At 41.5% G+C, this 21,811-nt stretch overlaps 1 protein-coding gene across 3 annotated transcripts; it reads left to right on the top strand.

Moving 5' to 3' along the window:
• Positions 1-7,208: 7,208 nt before the first annotated feature.
• Positions 7,209-21,661, top strand: ZNF527 (zinc finger protein 527). 3 transcript variants are annotated; one of them, XM_062176944.1, is made up of 5 exons: positions 7,209-7,371; positions 9,519-9,596; positions 11,833-11,959; positions 12,584-12,679; positions 19,371-21,661. In XM_062176944.1, exons 2-5 carry the CDS (start codon positions 9,564-9,566, stop codon positions 20,939-20,941), a joined length of 1,827 nt encoding a protein of 608 aa, XP_062032928.1. In that variant the 5' UTR covers positions 7,209-7,371; positions 9,519-9,563; the 3' UTR covers positions 20,942-21,661. The 3 variants fall into 3 exon arrangements, with proteins under 3 accessions (XP_062032928.1, XP_062032930.1, XP_062032929.1); XM_062176946.1 differs by lacking the exon at positions 7,209-7,371 and adding an exon at positions 7,409-7,475; XM_062176945.1 differs by lacking the exon at positions 7,209-7,371 and adding an exon at positions 7,410-7,475 and having other exon boundaries at positions 11,833-11,949.
• The last annotated feature ends 150 nt before the right edge of the window (positions 21,662-21,811 follow it).

Here is a 21,811-nt window from a genome sequence, read left to right on the forward strand (position 1 = left end):
CTCTTCCAATCCAGTTTCCTGGTAATGCACCTGGGAAAGCAGAAGATGGCCCAAGTACTTGGGTTCCTGCCACCCATAGTGGAACCTTAATGGAATTCCAGGCTCCTGACTTCATCCAAGCCCAGCCTGGGCCTTTGCAGCCATTTGGTGAGTGAGCCAGCTGTTTGGAAGATCTCTCTCTCTCTAACTCTGCTTTTCAAATAAATAAAACCATCACATTTATCGGAGTGTCTGGTTGGAGTCCTGGCTACTTTGTGCTTCTGCTCTGGTTTCCTGCTAATGTGCCTGGGAAGGCAGTGGAAGATGGCCCAAGTGCTTGAGTTCCTGCTAACCTTCTGAGAGACCTATAAATAATTCCTGACTCCTGGCTACAGCCTGGCCTAGCCCTCCCTAGCTGTTTGACCTTGTGAAGAGTGAACCAGAGAATGGATGCTTACACTTTCTCTTTCTCTCTCTCTCTGTTGCTTTACCTTTCAATCAATAAAATTTTTTTTAAAAATTGGAGTGTCAAATGATGGAGTTAGAAAAGTGCCAGGGGATTCCAATACAATCCCATCAAGGTGGCATGTACCAATGCCATCTCACTAGTCCAGGTGATCAATTTCAGTTCACAATAGATCACACTGATAGGTCTAAGAGTCAAAGGGATCACACAAACAAGACTAATGTCTGCTAATACTAACTGATAAAACCAAAAAAGGGAGAGAAGGATCCAACATGGGAAGGGGGAGACACAGCAGACTCATAGAATGACAGATGTCCTAAATAGCACTCTGGCCTCAGAATCAGCCCTTAAGGCATTTGGATCTGGCTGAAGAGCCTATGAGAGTATTTTAGGAATGGAAAGCCAAGACACTCTGGCAAAAAAAGAAGAAGAAGAAGAAGAAGACCTAAATGAAGGATCTCAGCGAGTGTGATCCCAGTGGAAAGAATGGGGCCATCAAGGTAGGAGGTAGCTTTCTCTGAAGGGAGGAGAGAACTTCCACTTTGACTATGACCCTGTCAGAATAAGATTGAAGTCAGTGAACCCTAAAGGCTTCCATAGCCTCAGCAACTCATGACTAGAGCCTAGGGAGATTACTGACGCCATAAACAAGAGTGTTAAATTGTTAAATCAACATCAAGAGTCACTGTGTACTTACGTCCCATGTGGGATCTGTCCTTAATGGGTTGTCCAAGGTGAAGTAATGATATAGCTAGTACTGAAACAGTATTTTTACACTTTGTGTTTCTGTGTGGGTGCAAACTGATGAAATCTTTACTTAGTATATACTGAAGCAATCTTCTGTATATAAAGATAATTGAAAATGAAAAAAAAAAAAACCCTTGGTGTTAAATTGGAAATTACATAGAAAAGTAATCAATCTTTTTAAAAAAATATCATGCAGGATCTCTGTCATTAATGTGCTGTACACTGTTATTTAATGCTATAACTAGTACTCCAACAGTATTTTTTCACTTTGTGTTGCTATGTGAGGGCAAACTGTTGAAATCTTTATATATACTAAACTGATTTTCTGTATATAAAGAGAATTGAAAATGAATCTTGATGTGAATGGAAGGGGAGAGCGAGTGGGAAAGGGGAGGTTTGCGGGTGGGGGGGAAGTTATGGGGGGGGAAGCCTTTGTAATCCATAAGCTGTACTTTGGAAATTTATATTCATTAAATAAAAAAAAGAAAAAAAATTGGAGTGTCTGGTGTCCCCGCCATTCATGTGTAAAAACCTGGATTCAATTCTGGACTCCTGGCTTTGGCCTGGCCACACCCCAGCTGTTGTGGCCACTTGTTGAGTGAACCAGCAGATGGAAGATCTGTGTGTGTGTGTGCCTCTCTTTGCTTTTCAACTAAAATGAAAATGAAATTTTAAAAAAAATAAGGTTTAATGTATGTATCTATGAATATTAAAATAAAGCCTAATACATATTTAATGAATGATGGGTGTTACAAAGTTGAAAAGATGTTTAGAGTCCATTGGATAGGTTTTAAAGAGAAATATATTAATCTTGTTTTAAAATATTGTAGATGTTAACTTAAAAATGTAAAAAGGGGTATACTATATTTCAAAATTTTTTCAAGGGGAATGTAACAAAACATTTTAAGGAATACTGCTTTGATGAAGACCAAGCTTAGGTGGTAGGTATTTCGCACAGCAGTTAAGATGCCTCTTGGGATGCCAGCATCCCATACCAGAGTGCCTGGATTTGAGCCCTGCCTCTGTTACTGATTCCAGCTTCTTGCTAATTCATATCCTGGGAGGTAGCAGGTGGTGGCTCAAGTAGTTGGGTCCCTGCCACCCAGGTGGGAGACCTGGATGGAGTTCCTGGTTCCTGGCTTCAGCCTGGCCCAGCCCTGGTTGTTACAGGCATTTGTGGAGTGAATCAACAGAAGGAAGATCTCTCCATCTGTTTATCTCCTTTAAACAAACACATAGCATTGTGGGGCAGCAGGCTAAGCTGCTACCTATGACACCAGCATCCTATAAGAGTGCCTGTTTAAGGCCTGGCTACTCTGCTTCTGATTCAGCTTCCTGCTAAAGTGCCTGGGAAGGCAGAGGACAATGGCCAAGTACTTGAGTCCCTGTCACCCACATGGCAGACCTGGATGGAGTTCTTGGCTCCTGGCTTTGGCCTGGCCCACCCTTGACTGTTATAGCCCTTTGGGAAGTGAACTAGCAGATGGAAGATTCATTGTCTCTCTTTCTCTCTCCATCGCTTTGCCTTTAAAATAAACAAACCTTTTAAAAAGAAATAAAAATTTTAAAAAGGTCCAAGCTAGTAAAGAAAAGATGAAGCTTAATAAACTATGTATTGAAGTGTACTTCATGGGCAGATACACTAAAGTGAAATAGTGTTGCCTCTTCTCAGGAGGCTAATGACTCTTGAGAGTTTTGTCCTAAAAGGGCACTGCCTTGGTGTATGGGAGCACACAAGGGCCACCTAAAACTGGCAGTTATGTACTCCCTTACAGCTTTTGCTGTCATGGTTCTAACAGATGGCCAGAGGGCCCATGGATTATGGGCATGAACATATTTCTGTATATATATATCAGGTATGTTGTTTTACAGATTTTTTTGTGAACTACATGTTTTATATTTATGTGCATATTTACATATCTATCTGTTTATGTTCAGATAAGTTGTCACACATCTGAATCCCAATTCCCCCAACTGTAAAACCAGATAAGAATATTTACTTGATGTATTATGAAGAACAAATGTGAACATTTAAATAGGTCATTGCACTGTTTTTGGAACTTAGAAGTTACTTGTTAGGGCCGGCATTGTAGTATACCAGGTAAAGCCACTGCCTGTGATGCCAATATCCTATATGGGGGCCAGTTCGATTCCTGGCTGCTCCATTTCCAATCCACCTCCATGATAATGGCCTGGGAAAGCAGCAGAGGATGGCCCAAGTGCTTGGGCCCCTACACCCATGAGGGAGACCTAGAAGAAGCTTCTGGCTCCTGGTTTCAGATCAGCTCAGCCCTGGCTGTTGCACCCATCTAGGGAGTGAACCAGTGGATGGAAGACCTTTCTCTCTTTCTCTAACTCTGACTTTCAAATACATAAATAAATAAATCTAAAAGCAAGTTACTCATTAGATGCAAATTCTCTCCCTCGGAAATTAACCATGAGCTTTTTATTTTCATGCATTTGAAATTTATGAGTTGTATGGTGTGGTTCTTCATTTGCATTAATTCTAGGGTATAGATTTATTTTAAATGCCTCAATAATCAATGCCAAGTAAAATTATGCTTCATCTTTCCTCCATAGGCAGAGCTATGGAAAATTATTTTCAGTGCAAACACTATGGGTGGTCAATCAAAATAACTAAACCATTCTTGGTTTCTTTGTTCTTTTTTTGACAGGCAGAGTGGACAGTGAGTGAGAGAGACAGAGAGAAAGGTCTTCCTTTGCCGTTGGTTCACCCTCCAATGGCCGCCATACTGCGGCCGGCGCACAACGCTGATCCCAAGGTAGGACCCAGGTGCTTCTCCTGGTCTCCCATGGGTTGCAGGGCCCAAGCACTTGGGCCATCCTCCACTGCACTCCCGGGCCACAGCAGAGAGCTGGCCTGGAAGAGGGGCAACCGGGACAGAATCCAGTGCCCCAACCAGGACTAGAACCCGGTGTGCCGGCGCCACAGGCGGAGGATTAGCCTGTTGAGCCACGGCGCCAGCCGTTTCTTTGTTCTTAATTTTACTTCATTTTCAGTTCAGACAAGAACTCGCTCCTTCAAATAATCAATAGCTAAGATACATAACAGTTTTTAAAAAATCACAGTATCATAAGTCTAACACTTCCTAGTGATATTGAGAGCTGTGTACTGATAGGGACAATTAGTGATTTTTTAAAAATAGTGTCTTATTAACTACCACACTGTTATAATACAGTTTAAATGTACAATAAGGTAGCCTTTATCTTAAGAATAAGAAATGAACAGAATTTCAAATTTTTGAAATAAGTGAACTGCTGCAGTTATAGATATACATGTAGGAAAATTGTGCAGCTCTTACAAGACCGACAATTAGTGATTTGCTACAAAATATATTAGATAACATCAAGAGGAGAAAAATGTATATTTTTAGTAAAAATCACAAAGAAGTAGTAAAAATACGAGTACATATGAATAACTACATATTTAACTAGATAGGATAAGCTTTGCTATTAATATATCTTTACTAAATTTGCACCAATTTTTGGCATTTAATTAGAATTTCCCTGTAAGGAAGTAATATTGTTAAGAAAAATTTCTAAGATGAAAAATTATACCTGGAAAATTATATAATTATATTTTCCAGCAAATTTTAAAAAGATATGCTGATTGCTTTCCTGTCACCTTTCAACTCCAAGCATGCCTTTCTCTGTTCTGTGATGCTGGGCCTGGGACTCCACTGAAGACATTTCCCACACTCACTTGTCAATGGTTTTTTGTTATAGTTTGCCTTAATCTACATTTAAGGGAGATTGCAAAGCAGAAAGGAGGAAGGAACTAGCTTCCTGCTTTCCATTTCTGCCCATGTCTCTCTAGCAACAGAGGAGGGCAATGCCTTGCCTGCAGACTCCTGTTCTCCCAGCCCCGGATTGCAAAACCCCCTGATGGCCGGCCAAGTTGAAATAATTTCCCAAAGCTCTTCCATTCTGGCAAATCCATCTCTTCCTCTTTGTTCCCCAAGAGTGTTAGTGTTAGTGACTTCCTGAAGTTAAAACCTTTCCCTTTTTGCTCTTTCAGTCTTTTAACATCATGTAACCAATTTCCTGTAATTAAATCTATTTGACAATCCCTGTGTGGGTGTGCTGTCTTGGCTAATTGAATTCCTGCTAACACATCTGGGTATATATATGAGAATATGGATGTAATTGTGGGACTGTGTCTACATATGTGATTGGTTGAGAATTTGTAATTGAATGTGAGATCATGAGCTTGACTGTATGGGACCTAGTGGGCGACTGGGAGGCACAGAAAGAATAAAAAGTGACAGAGTGCTACCACTGTTTTAGCAGTGCAATTACTTTCTTGGCTGGCATACTTTGAAGACCACTACCTCACTCTATGGAAATGACAAGTCAAACTTGTGTTGGACTTGGTAATATAAGAAAAATAAATATAAGACAGAATGCCTTCCTATGGCCAGTTACTGATATATGAAGAGGCAGTTGTTTGCTTGTTCAATGTGGGCTTGAGTGCCCTGGTCTTCTTTTTCTTCTTTTTTTTAAAAAAATATTTATTTGAAAGGCAGAGTTACAGAAAGAGAGGGAGAGACAGAGATCTTCCATCCAAGGCAGTCTTACATAGCCAAAGTATGTTCAAAACTATACCTTGCTAGTCAAGAAAGGAATATCTTTGAGTCTGTACCATCTCACTATGAAACATCCCAGATGATTTTTTTTTTTTTTATTTGACAGGCAGAGTTAGACAGTGAGAGAGAGAGACAAAGAAAAGATCTTCCGTTGGTTCACTCCCCTAATGGCCGCTACGGCCGGCACTGCACCGATCCGAAGCCAGGAGCCAGGTGCTTCCTCCTGGTCTCCCATGGCCCAAGCACTTGGGCCATCCTCCACTGCCCTCCCAGGCCACAGCAGAGAGCGGGACTGGAAGAGGAGCAACCAGGACTAGAACCCGGCGCCCATATGGGATGCCAGCGTCGCAGGCGGAGGATTAACCAAGTGAGCCACGGCGTTGGCCCCAGATGATCTTTTAATATAATTGTCAAGTACCAAGCCATAATTATCATCCAAAGAACACAACTAGTAACTTTCATTAAATGAACCAAACTATTAAATGTAGAGTCTTAAAAAAAAAAAACCTTCTGAAAGTAAAATGCTCAGCTTCACAGAGCAAGTAGCACTCATTTCAGCCCCAGTGGTCAGTCTCCTTTTGTCCAGCACTCTCTGCTCCCTGGCCTTGGCTATTACAGGGCTCTCTGGGGCAGGGAATTGAATGAGTTCTCCAAGAACAGATTTTCAAAGAACTTCCCCTGGCTTCCTTCCATACACTACCACGGACTGGGAGCTTGATTTGGGTGCGCACCTTCCGGGAATTCCATGGGGGTGGGAGAGAATTTTGCTTTGTTTGGAATTTTCAGTCAGGGGATTAATTTCCTGTCCTGCTGCCATGGGCGGTTTTCTTAATTAGAGATATAAGGTGAAAAGATGGAAAGAAAGGAAGAACTACACTTGAGCTACGAACTGTTACACTGCTACTAATACACACACACACACTCCTCTCAGACTCCTCCTTAAAGGAAAGCCCAGAAGCGGCTCCGGTGCCTGTCTCATGTAGACTCCTATGACTTCTAGGACAAGAACAGTTACTGAACAGGTCGACCCAAAGTCGGACAGACTCTCTCACGCAATCGCGATCACTCTCACTTTCTCAACGTGACACGCCCCACATTTGTCACACTACCCACAACCACGTCGCCCCGTTGGTGTGTAAGCACAAAAGTGTGCAACATTTACACACAAACCGCCACACCTGAGTTCAATGAAGTTAGCCACGCGTTCAGCCTCACCGCTTCCTCAAATACAACTGTGAACAAAGCAAACCGCTTTCACTTCAGCGCCTAGCGTCTCACACAAGCCCTCTCCACCGGCACTGACCGCGGGCGCCTAGGGCGCAGGCGCACTGGAGGTGGGTCGTGGAGCCCTCTGGGAAATGTAGTTCAGCAATGAAGGCCGCGGCGCAAAGCGTTCTGGGACTCGTGGTTCGCGGGGGTCCTAGAGAAACGCTGAGATACTTGTTCAGATCCCGCCGAGCTAAGTCCTGGACGCTGTGGTTCTCATCCGTGCTCCGCCACGCGGAGGATTCTGGGAGGTGACGTCGCAGGTCTCGGTTACGGGTCCCGTTTTCAGAGCCCGCGGCCCGGGAGGTGAGTTAGGCCCGGCCCTGGGCGAGAGTGGGAGGTCAGGGCCGGGCTCGGAATGGACCAGCCGCAAAGAGGGGGAGGACTGGGCGAGCGCCGCCGGGAAGAATGTGTGTGAGAGAGTGTGTCACTGTGTGTGACAGGCAACGGGTGTGACTGATTTTGTGTGTCACCGAGTGTGCGGGTGCGCGTGTACTTATGCATGACAGTGACCGTCTGTATGTGGGGAGAACTGTGTCTATGTGTGTGACTGCCTCTGCAGGTATAACCATGTATTCTTGTGTATGGGTTTGCGAGAGACTGAGGATCGACAGTGTATGTAGGATATTGTATGTATGTGTGAGTGTGTGTGTGACTGTGTTTGACCCCGCTGTCTCTGGGGATACAATTGCATTTAAGTTTGTGTGACAGCGTGACCATGACCTCGTGTGATACCCAGTGTGTATGTGTGTGTGTGTGTGTGTGTGATTGTGTGTGACTCTTCCTGTTCAGTAATTGTGTGTGACTACATCTTCCTGCTAATACATCTGTGTATATGTATGCTAATACATCTGTGTAATTGTGGGACTGTGTCTACATATGTGATTGGTTGAGAATTTGTAATTGAATGTGAGATCATGAGCTTGATTGTACGGGACCTAGTGGGTGATTGGGAGGCACAGAAAGAGTAAAATGACTTGTCCAAGTTCTCCTAGTTAATAAGTGACAGAACCAGGACTCAAACTCAAGCAGTTTAGCTTGAGGCTTCTGGCTTTTAATTACTAAATTTTCTTAATATTTCCCACACTGTGGGAGTGGAAAATGGGAGCCCTGGGTTCTGAGGGTGTAGGAGAGGATGATCTCTGGTCCTGGACTAGGATCCTTTGGAATGTGGGAAGTTAGTCTGGGCCTCTTCCTTCAGTCCCCTTATGATTCACAAGACCCATTCTAAAGACAGTGTAGTGAGACCTAATATTGGTTGCTTCTGCGGAGGAAAGCCCAACCTGAAAGCCTAGTCTTCCCTTAAGCCAGTAAGTCTGAGATTGTTAAAGCTGTTCCATGTTTGGTGCTGAGACAGGCTGGGGCCAGGCTCTTTTTCTGATGCATCAAGTGAGCTAAGTTTTTGGTTTTTGCTTTCTCAGTTAGTAAACTGCTCTCTGTTCATTTCCAAATGTACAGATTTAAATGGGAACCAGGGCGGCACCTCTCTCTGCCAATCGAATTCTTTCCCATCACACCTTTTTGTTTTTTCATTGATGGCACAAGTCAAACTTAGAAACATACTGTCCAAGGAATATACAACTATTTAACAAAAGAAAATATGCAGGAAATTTCTTTTTTGCAGGTACTAAGGCTTCTGCTCCCAGATGCCAAGAATATATTGATTCTCCTCTCAGGTTGCAGAAGCTTTTATGGACAACTTAAAGCTGCATTGAACTGAGGAAATAAATTTCCTAGAGTCTGAGTTGGCTAGGACAGAGTAGCCCAGAATAGGCACTTATGCATCCTGAATCCTAGATCAAGAACAAGTGTTCTCATTTTCCAAATGAAGAAATGTTGGCTCTGAGAGGACAAGGAACTCCTTTCAAGCCTTACAATTTGTCGTTGGCTTTGTATTTGTAAATAAATCTTGGGCCAGCACCGCAGCTCACTAGGCTAATCCTCCGCTTGCGGCACCGGCACCCCGGGTTCTAGTCCCGGTCAGGGCACCGGATTCTGTCCCGGTTGCCCCACTTCCTGTCCAGCTCTCTGCTGTGGTCCAGGTGTGCAGTGGAGGATAGCCCAAGTCTTTGGACCCTGCACCCGCATGGGAGACCAGGAGAAGCACCTGGCTTCTGGCTTTGGATCAGCGCAGTGCTCCGGCTGCAGCTCGCCAGCCTTAGCGGCCACTTGGGGGGTGAACCAACGGAAAAGGAAGACCTTTGTCTCTTTCTCTCACTGTCCACTCTGCCTGTCAAAAAAAAAAAAAAAAATCTTAGAAACAAACAAACAAAAAGACTTCTAGAACCAGGTTCTGTATTTACCTTTTTTTGAGGTCTTGAAAAATACGAGACTGGCCCATCTAAGAAAGATATGAGGTCAATAAAGGGGCAATAATTCTATCTTTGTGAGTCTCAGACCAGAAATACATTGCTGGGATGTTAATTTTTTTCTTCCAATTTCTCCCTTCTCAGGTCTTTCTTCTTCTTCAAAAGAGAAAACTAAATAAGGAGGCAGGAATGGCTGTTGGACTTTGGAAAGTCATGTCCCAGGTAAGTTTACGTTTTCACTCTGTAGATATTTCACCTCATTTTTTTAAGGACTCCCTTTCACTATAGGGAGCATCCCTACAGACAGCCTGGTGAGCACCCTCTCTATTTTCCTGTCTTCTTCTTTTGTTCATCTTTGCTTCTGTAAAACAACATCCTTTTTACTCAGTGTTGTGCTTCAATGTGTGATGGATCCAACATGTGTGGACAAGTGGAGGGACTGGTCTTAGAAAGGAGCCTAAAGTTTTATCCATAGTAACAGAGGCAAGATAGACTGTATGATTACAAATACAGCTTAGTAGGTGAATATGGTAGCAAGAGGATGAAGAAGTTTAAGATGAGAACAAGAGAGGAGTTTGTAGCAGTTTGAGAGAGAGAGAAACAGAAGGCATGCAATAGTTGTTATGACAGGCTGGCGCTGTGGCATAGTAGGTTAAGCTTCTGCCTGCAGTGCCAGCATCCCATATGGGTACCTGTTAAAGTCCTGGCTGCTCCACTTCTGATCTAGCTTTCTGCTAATGACCTGGGAAAGCAGTAGAAGATGGCCCAGGTGCTTGGGTCCCTGCACCCACGTGGGAGACCTGGAAGAAGCTTCTGGCTCCTGGCTTCGGATCAAGTTATAACTGTAAGCTGTGTTATAACTGATAAACATCTAGTATCTACTATTCTTATCACCCTGTCAACAGTAAATATTTGCTATTCAGTGAATAAATGAAATTTCCTATCACGTATCCATATGAAGAAAGAGTACTATCATGTATCTACATGAAGAAAGAGTACTCAAAAATGATGGGGTTCTAGTGTGTGGAGTATGTTCTTATTTTCTGTCAGAACTAATTCTATATGGTAGAAATATGGCTGAATGTGTCTGGAGAAAACAGCTACACAATTTTACATAGTGTTGTAGAACTCCCAGCTGCCCCAATGCTCCTTTCTGAGTACCAGGAGGTCACCCTCGTGCAGCTTACAGTTCAGTGGTATAGCCTAAACTCAAGTCTGTCCAGATTTTTTGTATAATTTCCCAATGAAAATTGTATATAAAAATCATCATATATACTTCTTTATTTCCCAGTGTTCCTGGAAATTTCCCATTACATATAGAGTCTAAATTTCAGACCATACTAAAAGCCCAATTTAGGGGCCAGCATTGTGGCACAGTGGGTTAAAGCCCGATCCTGAAACCCCGGCATCCCATATTGGTGCCAGTTCGTGTCCTGGCTGCTCCTCTTCCGATCCAGCTCTCTGCTATGGCCTGGGAAAGCAGTAGAAGATGGTCTAAGTCCTTGGGCTCCTGCACACACATAGGAGACCCAGAAGAAGAACCTGGCTCCTGGCTTCGGATCGGCACATCTCCGGCTGTTGCGGCCACCTGGGGAGTGAACCATTGGATGGAAGACCTCTCTGTCTCTCTGTTTCTACCTTTCTCTGTAACTCTGCCTTTCAAATAAATAAAAATAAAAATCTTTAACAAAAAAAGAAGAAAATAGTACTGAAATTAAAAAAAAGCCCATTTCAGGACGTTCATTCACTATTCTACCTTGGCCAGTAACTCAGCTTGGAGAATATGAACACATTTTCTGTTTGTATAGTATTTGTAAATACAGCTTCGACCTTGCTCATGTATTTCTTCATGTTAGAAGTTAATTATTTTTCTTGTGTATGTATTTCTTTTTCACAATATATAAAAAATTTAAGAGGTGAGTCTGTTTCTAATATTTCTCTTTCTCTCAAGTTATGTTACAAATAGGTATGTAATTGTTCTGTAATAATTATTTCTCCAGGATCACTTAGAGGTGTTTTTTTTTTTTTTTAAGATTTATTTTACTTATTTGAAAGTCAGAGTTGGAGAGAGGGAAAGACAGAGAGAGAGAGATCTTCCTTCTGCTGGTTCACTCCCCAAATGGCCACAATGGCTCGGGCTGGGCCAGACCAAAGCCAGGAACCAAAAGCTCCTTCCTGGTCTCCCATGTGTGTTCAGGGACCCAAATTCAGTGGGCCATCTTCACTGTTTTCCCAAGCACAGTAGCAGGTAGCTGGATCATCAAAAGTGAAGCAACCAGGACTTGAACTGGCACCCATATGGGATCCTGGCATCGCAGGTGGCAGCTTTACCCATTACACCACAAGGCCAGTTCCTAGAGCTTTAAACTATAGAATTCATCTTGTTTGCTAAGACCTATTGGAGGCCTCAACACTTGGTGAACTGTTTTTTTGTTTGATTGTTTGTTTGAAATTTCAGGGATTGGTGACATTCAGAGATGTGGCCCTGGACTTTTCCCAAGAAGAGTGGGAATGGCTGAACACATCTCAGAAGGATTTGTACAAAGAGGTCATGTTGGAGAACTACAGGAACTTGGTATGGCTTGGTAAGGATGTTTCTCCCTCATAACTCAGAATCTTCCCTCTGGAGCGCTTTTTGTTTTTTCCATTGGGAGTATCTAGGACATCTTGAAAATGCTTAGTTGAATTTCTACTTCCTGTTCCCAGGAAATGATTTGAAGTAGTTTCAGATAGTTGGAAATGAGTAAATTTCCTTTTGTTTTAGAATGGTGGTTTGGAACAGCAACATGAGCACAATATGGGAACATTAAAAATATGGGGCCCCATTCTAGACCTCCAAAATCAGAAACTCTGAGAATAGGACCACTAATATGGTTTTGATAAATCTTCCAAATAATACTGATGCCCATTACAGTTTGAAAGCCCCTGAACTTTATGATTCAGTAGGTCTGGGGTGGGACCCGAGAATTTCGACTTCTAGTTAGTCCCTAGGTGATGGCTGCATTTGCTCTAGCACTTCAGAAATTGTGCCTGTGGATGAAGCTTCACCTTCCTCATCCTCCATACAAACATCTTTCTATTCTTGGGCCCTTCCTCTATTGCCCTTTCTTGCTTGATGACTAAGAGATTGGATTTGTGTTCTGGATTAGCTGTAGCATGTTGGTTTGTCTATCTGTCTCTCGCTGTCATTTTTCTTCCTCTCTAAACAGGACTCTCCCTATCTAAGCCCAATATGATATCCTTATTGGAGCAAGGAAAAGAACCTTTGATTGTGGAGAGGAAGCTGTCACGTGGTCATCGTGCAGGTGAGTGACTATCTGGGTAAGGAGGGCTGAGGTTAGTGCCCACCCAAGTGGTCAGGAGAAGGCTTTCCTGGACTTCAGTGGGAACTGACAGCTCTTTAGCATGCAGAAAATTGCCCTAGAAAATTCATCTACCTTTGGAGTTTTTTTCTGTCTCTATCAAATTATTTTCTCTAGTCTCTGTCTATACCCTAAATCTCAGACCCTCTCAGATATTTCTTCATCTTTATAGTCAAAATATTATATATTTTTAGATTTATTTCTAGAGTTTTTATTTTTATGAAAATTATTATTGATAATATGCATGCACATTGTTTATAAAGTCAAATGGTTTTGTAAAACTCTTTGCCTTAAAAAAAAGGAATTCTCTTACCCTTGTCTTTCAGTTGTGTTCTTGATAGGAATCTCTATTCTTTGGTAACTTCTTTTGTTTTTTCCTTCATATCTGTAATATACATTTATGTTTATGTTATGTTGTCTTTTCATTTTATTCCTTATTAAATGTCTTCTTACTAATAAAGGATTTAGCACTTTCTTATCTTGCATCTAACACATATATACACAACATACAAATACATGTATTTCACGTCCCTCTTTCTTATTAATGTTAAAATTTCAACTGAATCACTATTCAGGGTTTAGATTATTACAGCTGTTTAGTGCTAGTCATAGCCATGCTGTGCATGTACCTAGAATGCTTTCTGTACAGCTTTTTATTTTCTCCAGAGTTAATAAAACCTGGATTTGTGTGTGTGTATAGTTTTGCTTAATTTCCTGTATATATAGGCTTAACTGAATTACCAACTGCCATCAGTTGTCTAAGTCTCTTAACTGCTTGCACTCAGTTTGAGTTTACCTGATATATTCTCATGATGAGATTGAGGTAATACAATTTTGAAAAGAATACCACAGGTATAATGTTGTATCTCTCAGTACATAATGCCATAGGATTCATAATATTGATATGTCTTGCTAATGATGATGCTAATTATTGCTAATTATGCTCACTTGGTGAAGGTGATGTTTGCTTATTTTCTCCATTGTAAAGTTCCTATTTTTCGATTTATAATTAATACCTATCTCAGGAGAGATACTTGGAGACTATTCAGTTTCTTCTGAAACTATGCCCACTGTTTTTAGCATCCATTGGTGGATCTTGTCTGCAATATTTATTACTGTGGTGCTACCTAATGTCAATTTTTTCATTCTCCCTTTTCATGTATTAATTAGGACTATTCTTTAGAAAAAACTGTTACTGCTCCCCTCATATGCTTATGTGTTCAATTATATTTATAGATTTATGGATTTTTATTTTTTCTATGAGATAAATCCAATGAGTCATTGATTTGATGTTCATATTGTACCAGATTTGACAGTTGGGATCTTCTTCATGTTGATTCCTTTGATCTTTTCATAGGCACTCATTCATTTTTTGAGCACTTACTTCTGATACCATAGTATGTTCCAGGTATTAAAACTATCAGTTTATGTTAATAAGTTGATTCTAGTCCTGCTACACAGGTTTTAGTATAGCCTTTCTTCTTTACTTATTTGTAATTTCTTTTTCTTTCTTTTTTTTTTATTAATTTTTTTTTTTGACAGGCAGAGTGGACAGTGAGAGAGAGAGACAGGGAGAAAGGTCTTCCTTTTGCCGTTGGTTCACCCTCCAATGGCCGCCGTGGTAGGTGCGCTGCGGCCGGCGCACCGCGCTGTTCCGATGGCAGGAGCCAGGTACTTATCCTGGTCTCCCATGGGGTGCAGGGCCCAAGCACTTGGGCCATCCTCCACTGCACTCCCTGGCCACAGCAGAGAGCTGGCCTGGAAGAGGGGCAACCGGGACAGGATCGGTGCCCCGACCGGGACTAGAACCCGGTGTGCCAGCGACGCAAGGCAGAGGATTAGCCTAGTGAGCCGCGGCGCCGGCTTGTAATTTCTTTTTCTAACAATGAGAAGTTTATCTACTTCTGAAAGTTTTCTCAATTTTAGTATATAGATAAAGTCATTTCAAAATTCTGTGAGGAACGAATTTTCTGACTAAATTCCAGGATTTATGTATACTTAATTTTTTTAAAGATATTTTTATTTGAAAGGCAGAGTTACAGAGAGGCAGAGAGGTCTTCCATCTATTGGTTCACTCTCCAGATGGCCACAACGGCCGGAGCTGTGCCGATCCAAAGCCAGGAGCCAGGAGCTTCCTCTGGGTCTACAGGGGCCCAAGGACTTGAGCCATCTTCACTGCTTTCCCAGGCCATAGCAGAGAGCTGGATTGGAAGTGGAGCAGCCGGGACTCGAACCGGCATCCATATGGGATACCGGCACTGCAGGCGGAGGCTTTATCTGCCTCACCACAGCGCCGGCCCCTGTGTAGTTCATTTTGTCTTTAGCCTTGCATTATCTGGTCAGAATACTATTTCCAAAGTTACTTACGTTAGTTCTTTTAGGTTCTCCGTAGATCCCAACCTTTCCACTCAGGTGTGCCAGAATCTCCTGGGTTTCATGCCATTAATACAATAATGATTTACTCACTAGTACAGTTGGCACTCAGTATCTGTACTCAGAAGATACTGCAGAAATTTAATTCCCTTATATAAAATGGCATGGTATTTTTATATCACCGACACACATCTTCCCATGTTCTTTAAATCATCTCTAGGTTACTTATAATATTTAAAACAATGTGTGTGCTATATAAATAGTTGCCCTGTGGGTTTTTTTTTTTTCCCCCAGAGAATAATGACAAGAAAAAAGTTTGTACATGTTCAGTAGAGGTGCATTTTTTTCTGAATATATTTGGTCTGTGGATATCCACCAGTTCAGCATGTGGGAGACTAAGTCCACAATAAAGCCTTTCCTTCTTCAAAAATCATAAATCAATCTACTTACAATATAGTTCTGATTAAACTTCAAATCTGATCATAATCTAACTTTCAACTTCTGTCGAGTTACAGGTTATAGCCAGCTGGAATTTATGTATCTCTTAATATCTAATACATTGCCTGGATACATTTTATCCCCAAAAAGGTTTACCCTTCCTAGTTTTTGTTTTGTCCTATTTATAATCCCTGTTTAGAGATAGATATAATAACACCTGAACATACTATTGGTGTGAGTGCAAGAATTGTGTAAGGAATATAGAATATTTTATTTTATGATGAGCATTACAACGTGTCTGCAGTGAGGCATGTACCACAGGTATGTTACAAATATATTATTCTCATGCCTCACATGCAGGGTAACATCATTTTGCCAAACAAGAAACTGAGCTCAAGAGATATGTTCATGGTGGATGGATAGATGCAGAACTAGGATTAAAACTCACCTTTGACCCTAAAGCCTATATTGTTTGTCCTGTGCCATTTGTCTCCCTCTTTGCCTGAATCCATAATTTTTCTTTTCCCTCAGTGAGTTACTGATGATAGGCGAATTCTCTTCTCTTTTTTGCTGAATGCCATTAAGATATCAATTGACTTCTAAGTATTTTGCTGCTCTAATCGTAGTAATATATCTTCCATGTATACTTACTCCCTGCTCTGTACTTTCCTCAGGCTACTGTCTATGTAGAATTTCTTCCCCTATAGTATCTACCATATCTCTTTTTTGTTTTAAAGAAAGTGGTTGGAGCTCACTCCAGGCATACTTGGCATCTCCTTTGTTGGAAAATATCTGATGTCTTCTCCCATCAGGCTTCTACTAAACATTACATTAGGTATTATATAAACCTGCCATTTACCTAGAGGAAAGACTTATTCTTAGTATAAAGGGAATACAGTGGCCCTGTATGATGGATTCAGGAAAGGAGGGCCAGGAGAGTGAGTGAGGGAACAGAGGTAGCTGTATTTTCAGGGGAAAGAATGACAAATACTATGGATCTTAACAGGGGTGGGAGACCTTTATTATTAACTTAAAAATTAACGTGCTATAGATTTTTTGAATCTTGAATCCTGAATCCTCCTTACAGTTGCCTTGGCAGGGCCAGACTGAATGATTTCATGGGCCTTACACAGTCCATGGCTGGACCTTACCCACCCCTGTAATAGAGTATTAGTGTGAGGCAGCCAGCAGAACCTTCTCCCAAGTCCAGTTGGTTTCCTGACACATCTTAGCTACTGTTGCTTTCAGGATGTCGTTAGTCTTTTCAGCATTTCCACTTAGCTGGGGTGTCCAGGAGTTGGGACCGGACATAATGGAACTTGCTGTGCTTTAACTAGAGTGACTTCCTGACAAAAATGAGGACCCTTCCAGATTAACAACTAGAACATTTCCAGTTCTGCATGATACAGCCTTAAAGGGTTGCAAGATGGAATGGAGTTCTCATTACCCACTTGTCTCAGATCTGAGAAATCAAGTTATAAAACACGTCTAGCAAGCGACAAAGTGGCCTCTCAAGGCAGTCTGTTTGAGCACAGAAAAGGAAATGCCTTTGAAACTCAACATTCAAGGTGGAACCAAATGAGCAGTGTCGTATATTGAGCTCACTACTTGCCATCTTGTCAACTGTCAACTACTGCGGTGTATCTCTGAGGCTAACGAGTGCTTGGACAATTGCAGGACTGTGGGAACACTGTCAGTCTGAGGTCAGTGTATCACAAGAAAGATATCACCTGGAACTAGAGTTCTTTCCCAGGTGCCAATTTGTCATAGAACCTCAAATAAAACCTGATGCGTAGCAAGCCAAAAAAAAAAAAAAAAAAAGAGTATTAGCGTGAAAAGCCCTCTCAGGCCAAAGTTTAGATAGGAATTCAAGTAAGAGAAAATTTAAGGTAATGCATAGTTAGGGTTGGGGCCTTTCCTTGGGTAGAGAGTCTACTGAAAAAGAAGAAAGACATAAATACATAATATGTTCTTTGTTTTTTTTTAATTTTGTGTGTAGGCAACTTTTGTTGTCACTACATGGGAAACTATTATGAAAGGCTATATTTAATTAATATGCAGATGCTGAAATGTACAGTTCTAAAATAACCCCTAATCACATTCAAACATGAAAACAGCTGTTACTGAAATAGTCACTAAATTTTGGAAGCTTTGGAAACCAAGCTCATTTTCCCCAGAAATTATCCATAACAAATCCAGTGAATTTTGATCATGTTTTTCAGATATTTATACTACTAATATACGTATATGTATATATATATATATATATATATATACTAATATACTACTAATAGTCTTATCATTTAGCTAGTCCTTTATTATGTTCCATACTGAATCATTGTATGTAATTTAAGCTCTTTTTGTACATAGTCCCCCGTTATTAGGTTCTGGGAACATAAAGATTAAGTTCTGTATAGTTGAATATACTGTGTGATTATTGTGGTATGGACATGAAAAGGACTCTTTTATTTCTCTTGTTGAGACCATCTTTTAAAAAGTGAGTTTTCTTTGTGCCTTACCCCAACCAATATCCTCTCCTGAAAATATCAAGTATCTCTTCTGTAGGCACCATTTACTCTTAAAAGCCAATCTTTATATTTCTTGTAGCCACAGACAGAAGAAACCACCAACTTTTCTGTGGAGCCTGATAAAATCTTAGAATTTGTTGAGCAGCATTACTAGGAAAAGTTACAGAGATGAATCTGGCAGCATTCTTCATTTCACAGCGTGCTGCTCTTTTCCTAAGCAGTGTATGCAGCAGCAAGAATAGAAAGGAAAAAGCATTAGTCCTTGCCCTCCTGGGACCTTTAGTCTTTTTTTTTTTTTTAAGATTTTTATTTATTGATTTGACAGGTAGAGTTACAGACAGTGAGAGAGAGAGAGACAGAGATAAAGGAAAGGTCTTCCTTCCGTTGGTTCACTCCCCAAATAGCCGCATTGGCCTGAGCTACACCGATCCGAAGCCTGGAGCCAGGTGCTTCCTCCTGGTCTCCCATGTGGGTGCAGCGGCCCAAGCACTTGGACCATCCTCCACTGCCTTCCAGGGCCACAGCAGGACTGGAAGAGGAGCAACTGGGTCTAGAACCCGGCGAGGGACCTTTAGTCTTATGAATATGCATGCAGATTGGATTGGAGGCTTGGAAGAGCAAAGGGAGCAAAACTTTGATTGTGATCTAATCAATCATCCTCAGATCTTTGTCTCCCTCTTGATCCCCTGCATTTTACTTACTTAACCTATACTGCCTTCCCCATCACGAGCACCTACACCTTCCTCCATCAGCTGTCTTCGTAGTTCCTTTGTATTTTTTTTTTAAGATTTATTTATTTATTTGAAAGAGCTACACAGAGAGAGGATAGGCAGAGAGAGAGAGAGAGAGAGAGAGAGAGAGAGGTCTTCCATCCGATGATTCACTCCCCAGCTGGCTGTGATGGCCAGAGCTGCGCCCATCTGAAGCCAGGAGCCAGGAGCTTCCTCCGGGTCTCCCACGCAGGCGCAGGGGCCCAAAGACTTGGGCCATCTTCTGCTTTCCCAGGCCATAGCAGAGAGCTGGATTGGAAGTGAAGCAGCCAGGTCTCGAACCGGCACCCATATGGGATGCCTGCACTTCAGGCCAGGGCATTAACCTGCTGTGCCACAGTGCCAGCCCCAGTTTCTTTGTATTTTGTTCATATTGTGTGGTCATATTTGGGAAATGTTAGAACCATGTAGTTTCCCCCAGTTAAATTCTTCCTCCCAGTGAAATTCTTGAATTTCTTCTATAACAGTGTTGTTTCTCCTAGCAAAGGAAAGAAAGGATACAATTGTTTTCTTGATATTTTTCAGACTGGGAACCTTGGTGTGAAATCAAGGAATTATCTCCAAAATGCTTCATTGATGAAGAAGAAATACCCCAAGGGATGGTAATGGAAAGACTTATAAGAAATGGCCTTGATTGTTCCGGTTTCAGAGAAACCTGGAAATGTGAGGGTGAATTTGACCATCAGGGAGATCAGGAGAGACATTTCAGGCAAGTGACAACTCTTAAGGATATCTCTACTGGGAAAAGAGATAATGAGTATAAAAATTCCGAGGGAAGCATTTCCTTAAAGTCATTATTTTTAACACAACAGAGAATCACCACAGTACAGCAAATACATAAATATGATATTTATGATAGAATTTTCCCCCCAAATTCACTCATAAATGACTGTAGAAGACTTCATTCTGAGAAGGAACCTTTGATAGGTAATGCATGTGAAGAATTCAGCCAGAATACACACTTTTGTAAGGCTATAGGAATTCCTTCTGGTGAGAAACCTTATGGAGGGAGTAATTTTTCAAATCTCTTGGGTTTCCATTCATTGCTTTCTCAACATCACACTTCTCATTTTGGAAAATTATCCCACGAATATAATCAGTGTGGTGATGCTTTCAGCTGTTACCCATTGTTTACACAACCTCAGAGGATTCACAGAGGGGAGAAAGCATATGCATGCAATGACTGTGGGAAAGCCTTTAGCCGTGACTTCTTCCTTAGTGCACGTCAGAGGATTCGTATTGGAGAGAAACCTTATGAATGTAAGGAGTGCAACAAAGCCTTCAGGCAGAGTGCACACCTCGCTCAACATCAGAGAATCCACACTGGAGAGAAGCCCTTTGCATGCAATGAATGTGGGAAGGCGTTTAGTCGTTACGCCTTCCTCGTTGAACATCAGAGGATTCACACAGGAGAGAAACCATATGAATGTAAGGAGTGCAACAAAGCCTTCAGACAGAGTGCACACCTCACTCAGCATCAGAGGATTCACACTGGAGAGAAGCCCTACGAATGCGAGCAATGTGGAAAGGCCTTCAGCAGACGCATAGCCCTGACTCTGCATCAAAGAACCCACACAGGAGAGAAACCCTTCCAGTGTAACGAGTGCGGAAAGACTTTCGGCTATCGCTCACACCTTAATCAGCATCAGAGAATCCACACCGGAGAGAAGCCCTACGAGTGCATTAAATGTGGGAAGTTCTTCAGAACTGACTCGCAGCTTAATCGACATCATCGAATTCATACTGGAGAGAGACCATTCGAATGCAGTAAGTGTGGGAAGGCCTTCAGTGATGCTTTGGTTCTAATTCACCACAGGAGAAGTCACGCAGGAGAGAAGCCCTATGAATGCAGCAAATGTGGCAAAGCCTTCAGCTGTGGCTCATACCTCACTCAGCATCAGAGAATTCACACCGGAGAGAAACCCTATGAGTGTGATGAATGTGGGAAAGCCTTCCACCAAATCTTGTCCCTTAGGCTACACCAGAGAATTCATGCTGGAGAAAAACTCTATAAATGTAATGCATGTGGGAATAATTTTAGTTGTGCCTCCGCTCTTAGACGACATCAGAGAAGTCATAACAGAGAAACGCTCTGATTATAATAGGTGTAGGAAAGAAAACATGTAGTCATCCCTCCATTTTTATTTAATATCAGTGAATTATTTTTGGTTAGTAATTCTGTGAATGTAGTACATATAGAAAAGCCTTCAGTTCATAAGCATCCATTATTTGGAGTAGCCTGAGTGGGAGACATCTGCTCTTTTCCCCTATCTACGCCATCTTCAGTGCATACAATTCCAATGGAACTTAATCAGGGAAAGCAGTGGATTGGTCAGACTGGCCAGTTATTTCCCCAACCTAGTGACTGAGAAGGGATTGGCAAATTAGCCCTTCTAGGCCCATGAAACCCTTTGGGAGTATTGCTGTGGGTAGTAAGAGAGTTGTTTCCTGGAATTGGAGGTTTTGAGGGTTCAGTAAATCCAGTTGGCTTTTTCCACACCTTCCTAAAGAGAAATTCAACTCAGAGGAAAATGGACTTGAAAGACAGAAATCTGATAACATTGATCTTCCGGACCCAGTCATGCTTAATATGTATACCATTCTTTACTTCTGCATCTTTGTGAGCCAATAAATTTATTTTTATTTTGTGTAATTTAATTTAAATTAGGTTTTTGCCTCTTGGGATTAAACTACCAACTCACCCTATGTTTACTATACTTGTATGATGGCCTTAATCTTTTATATGACATATTTGGTTATGCTGAGGATAAATCTTATAATAAACATATGAAAGGTGAATATACAGCCTTCATAAAACTGGGAGAATTATTATATTTTACTTGTTGATAGAAATTAATGTTTATTAATCTATTTCACAACAAGGATAAATATTTTTTAATTTATCCAGTAAAATTCCTTGACAGGCTTTCCGTTAAGGAGTTGAAGTTGTTTTTCCATGGCCTGTA

Source organism: Lepus europaeus, chromosome 19 (assembly GCF_033115175.1).
Source record: "Lepus europaeus isolate LE1 chromosome 19, mLepTim1.pri, whole genome shotgun sequence".
Taxonomy (NCBI): Eukaryota; Metazoa; Chordata; class Mammalia; order Lagomorpha; family Leporidae; genus Lepus; species Lepus europaeus.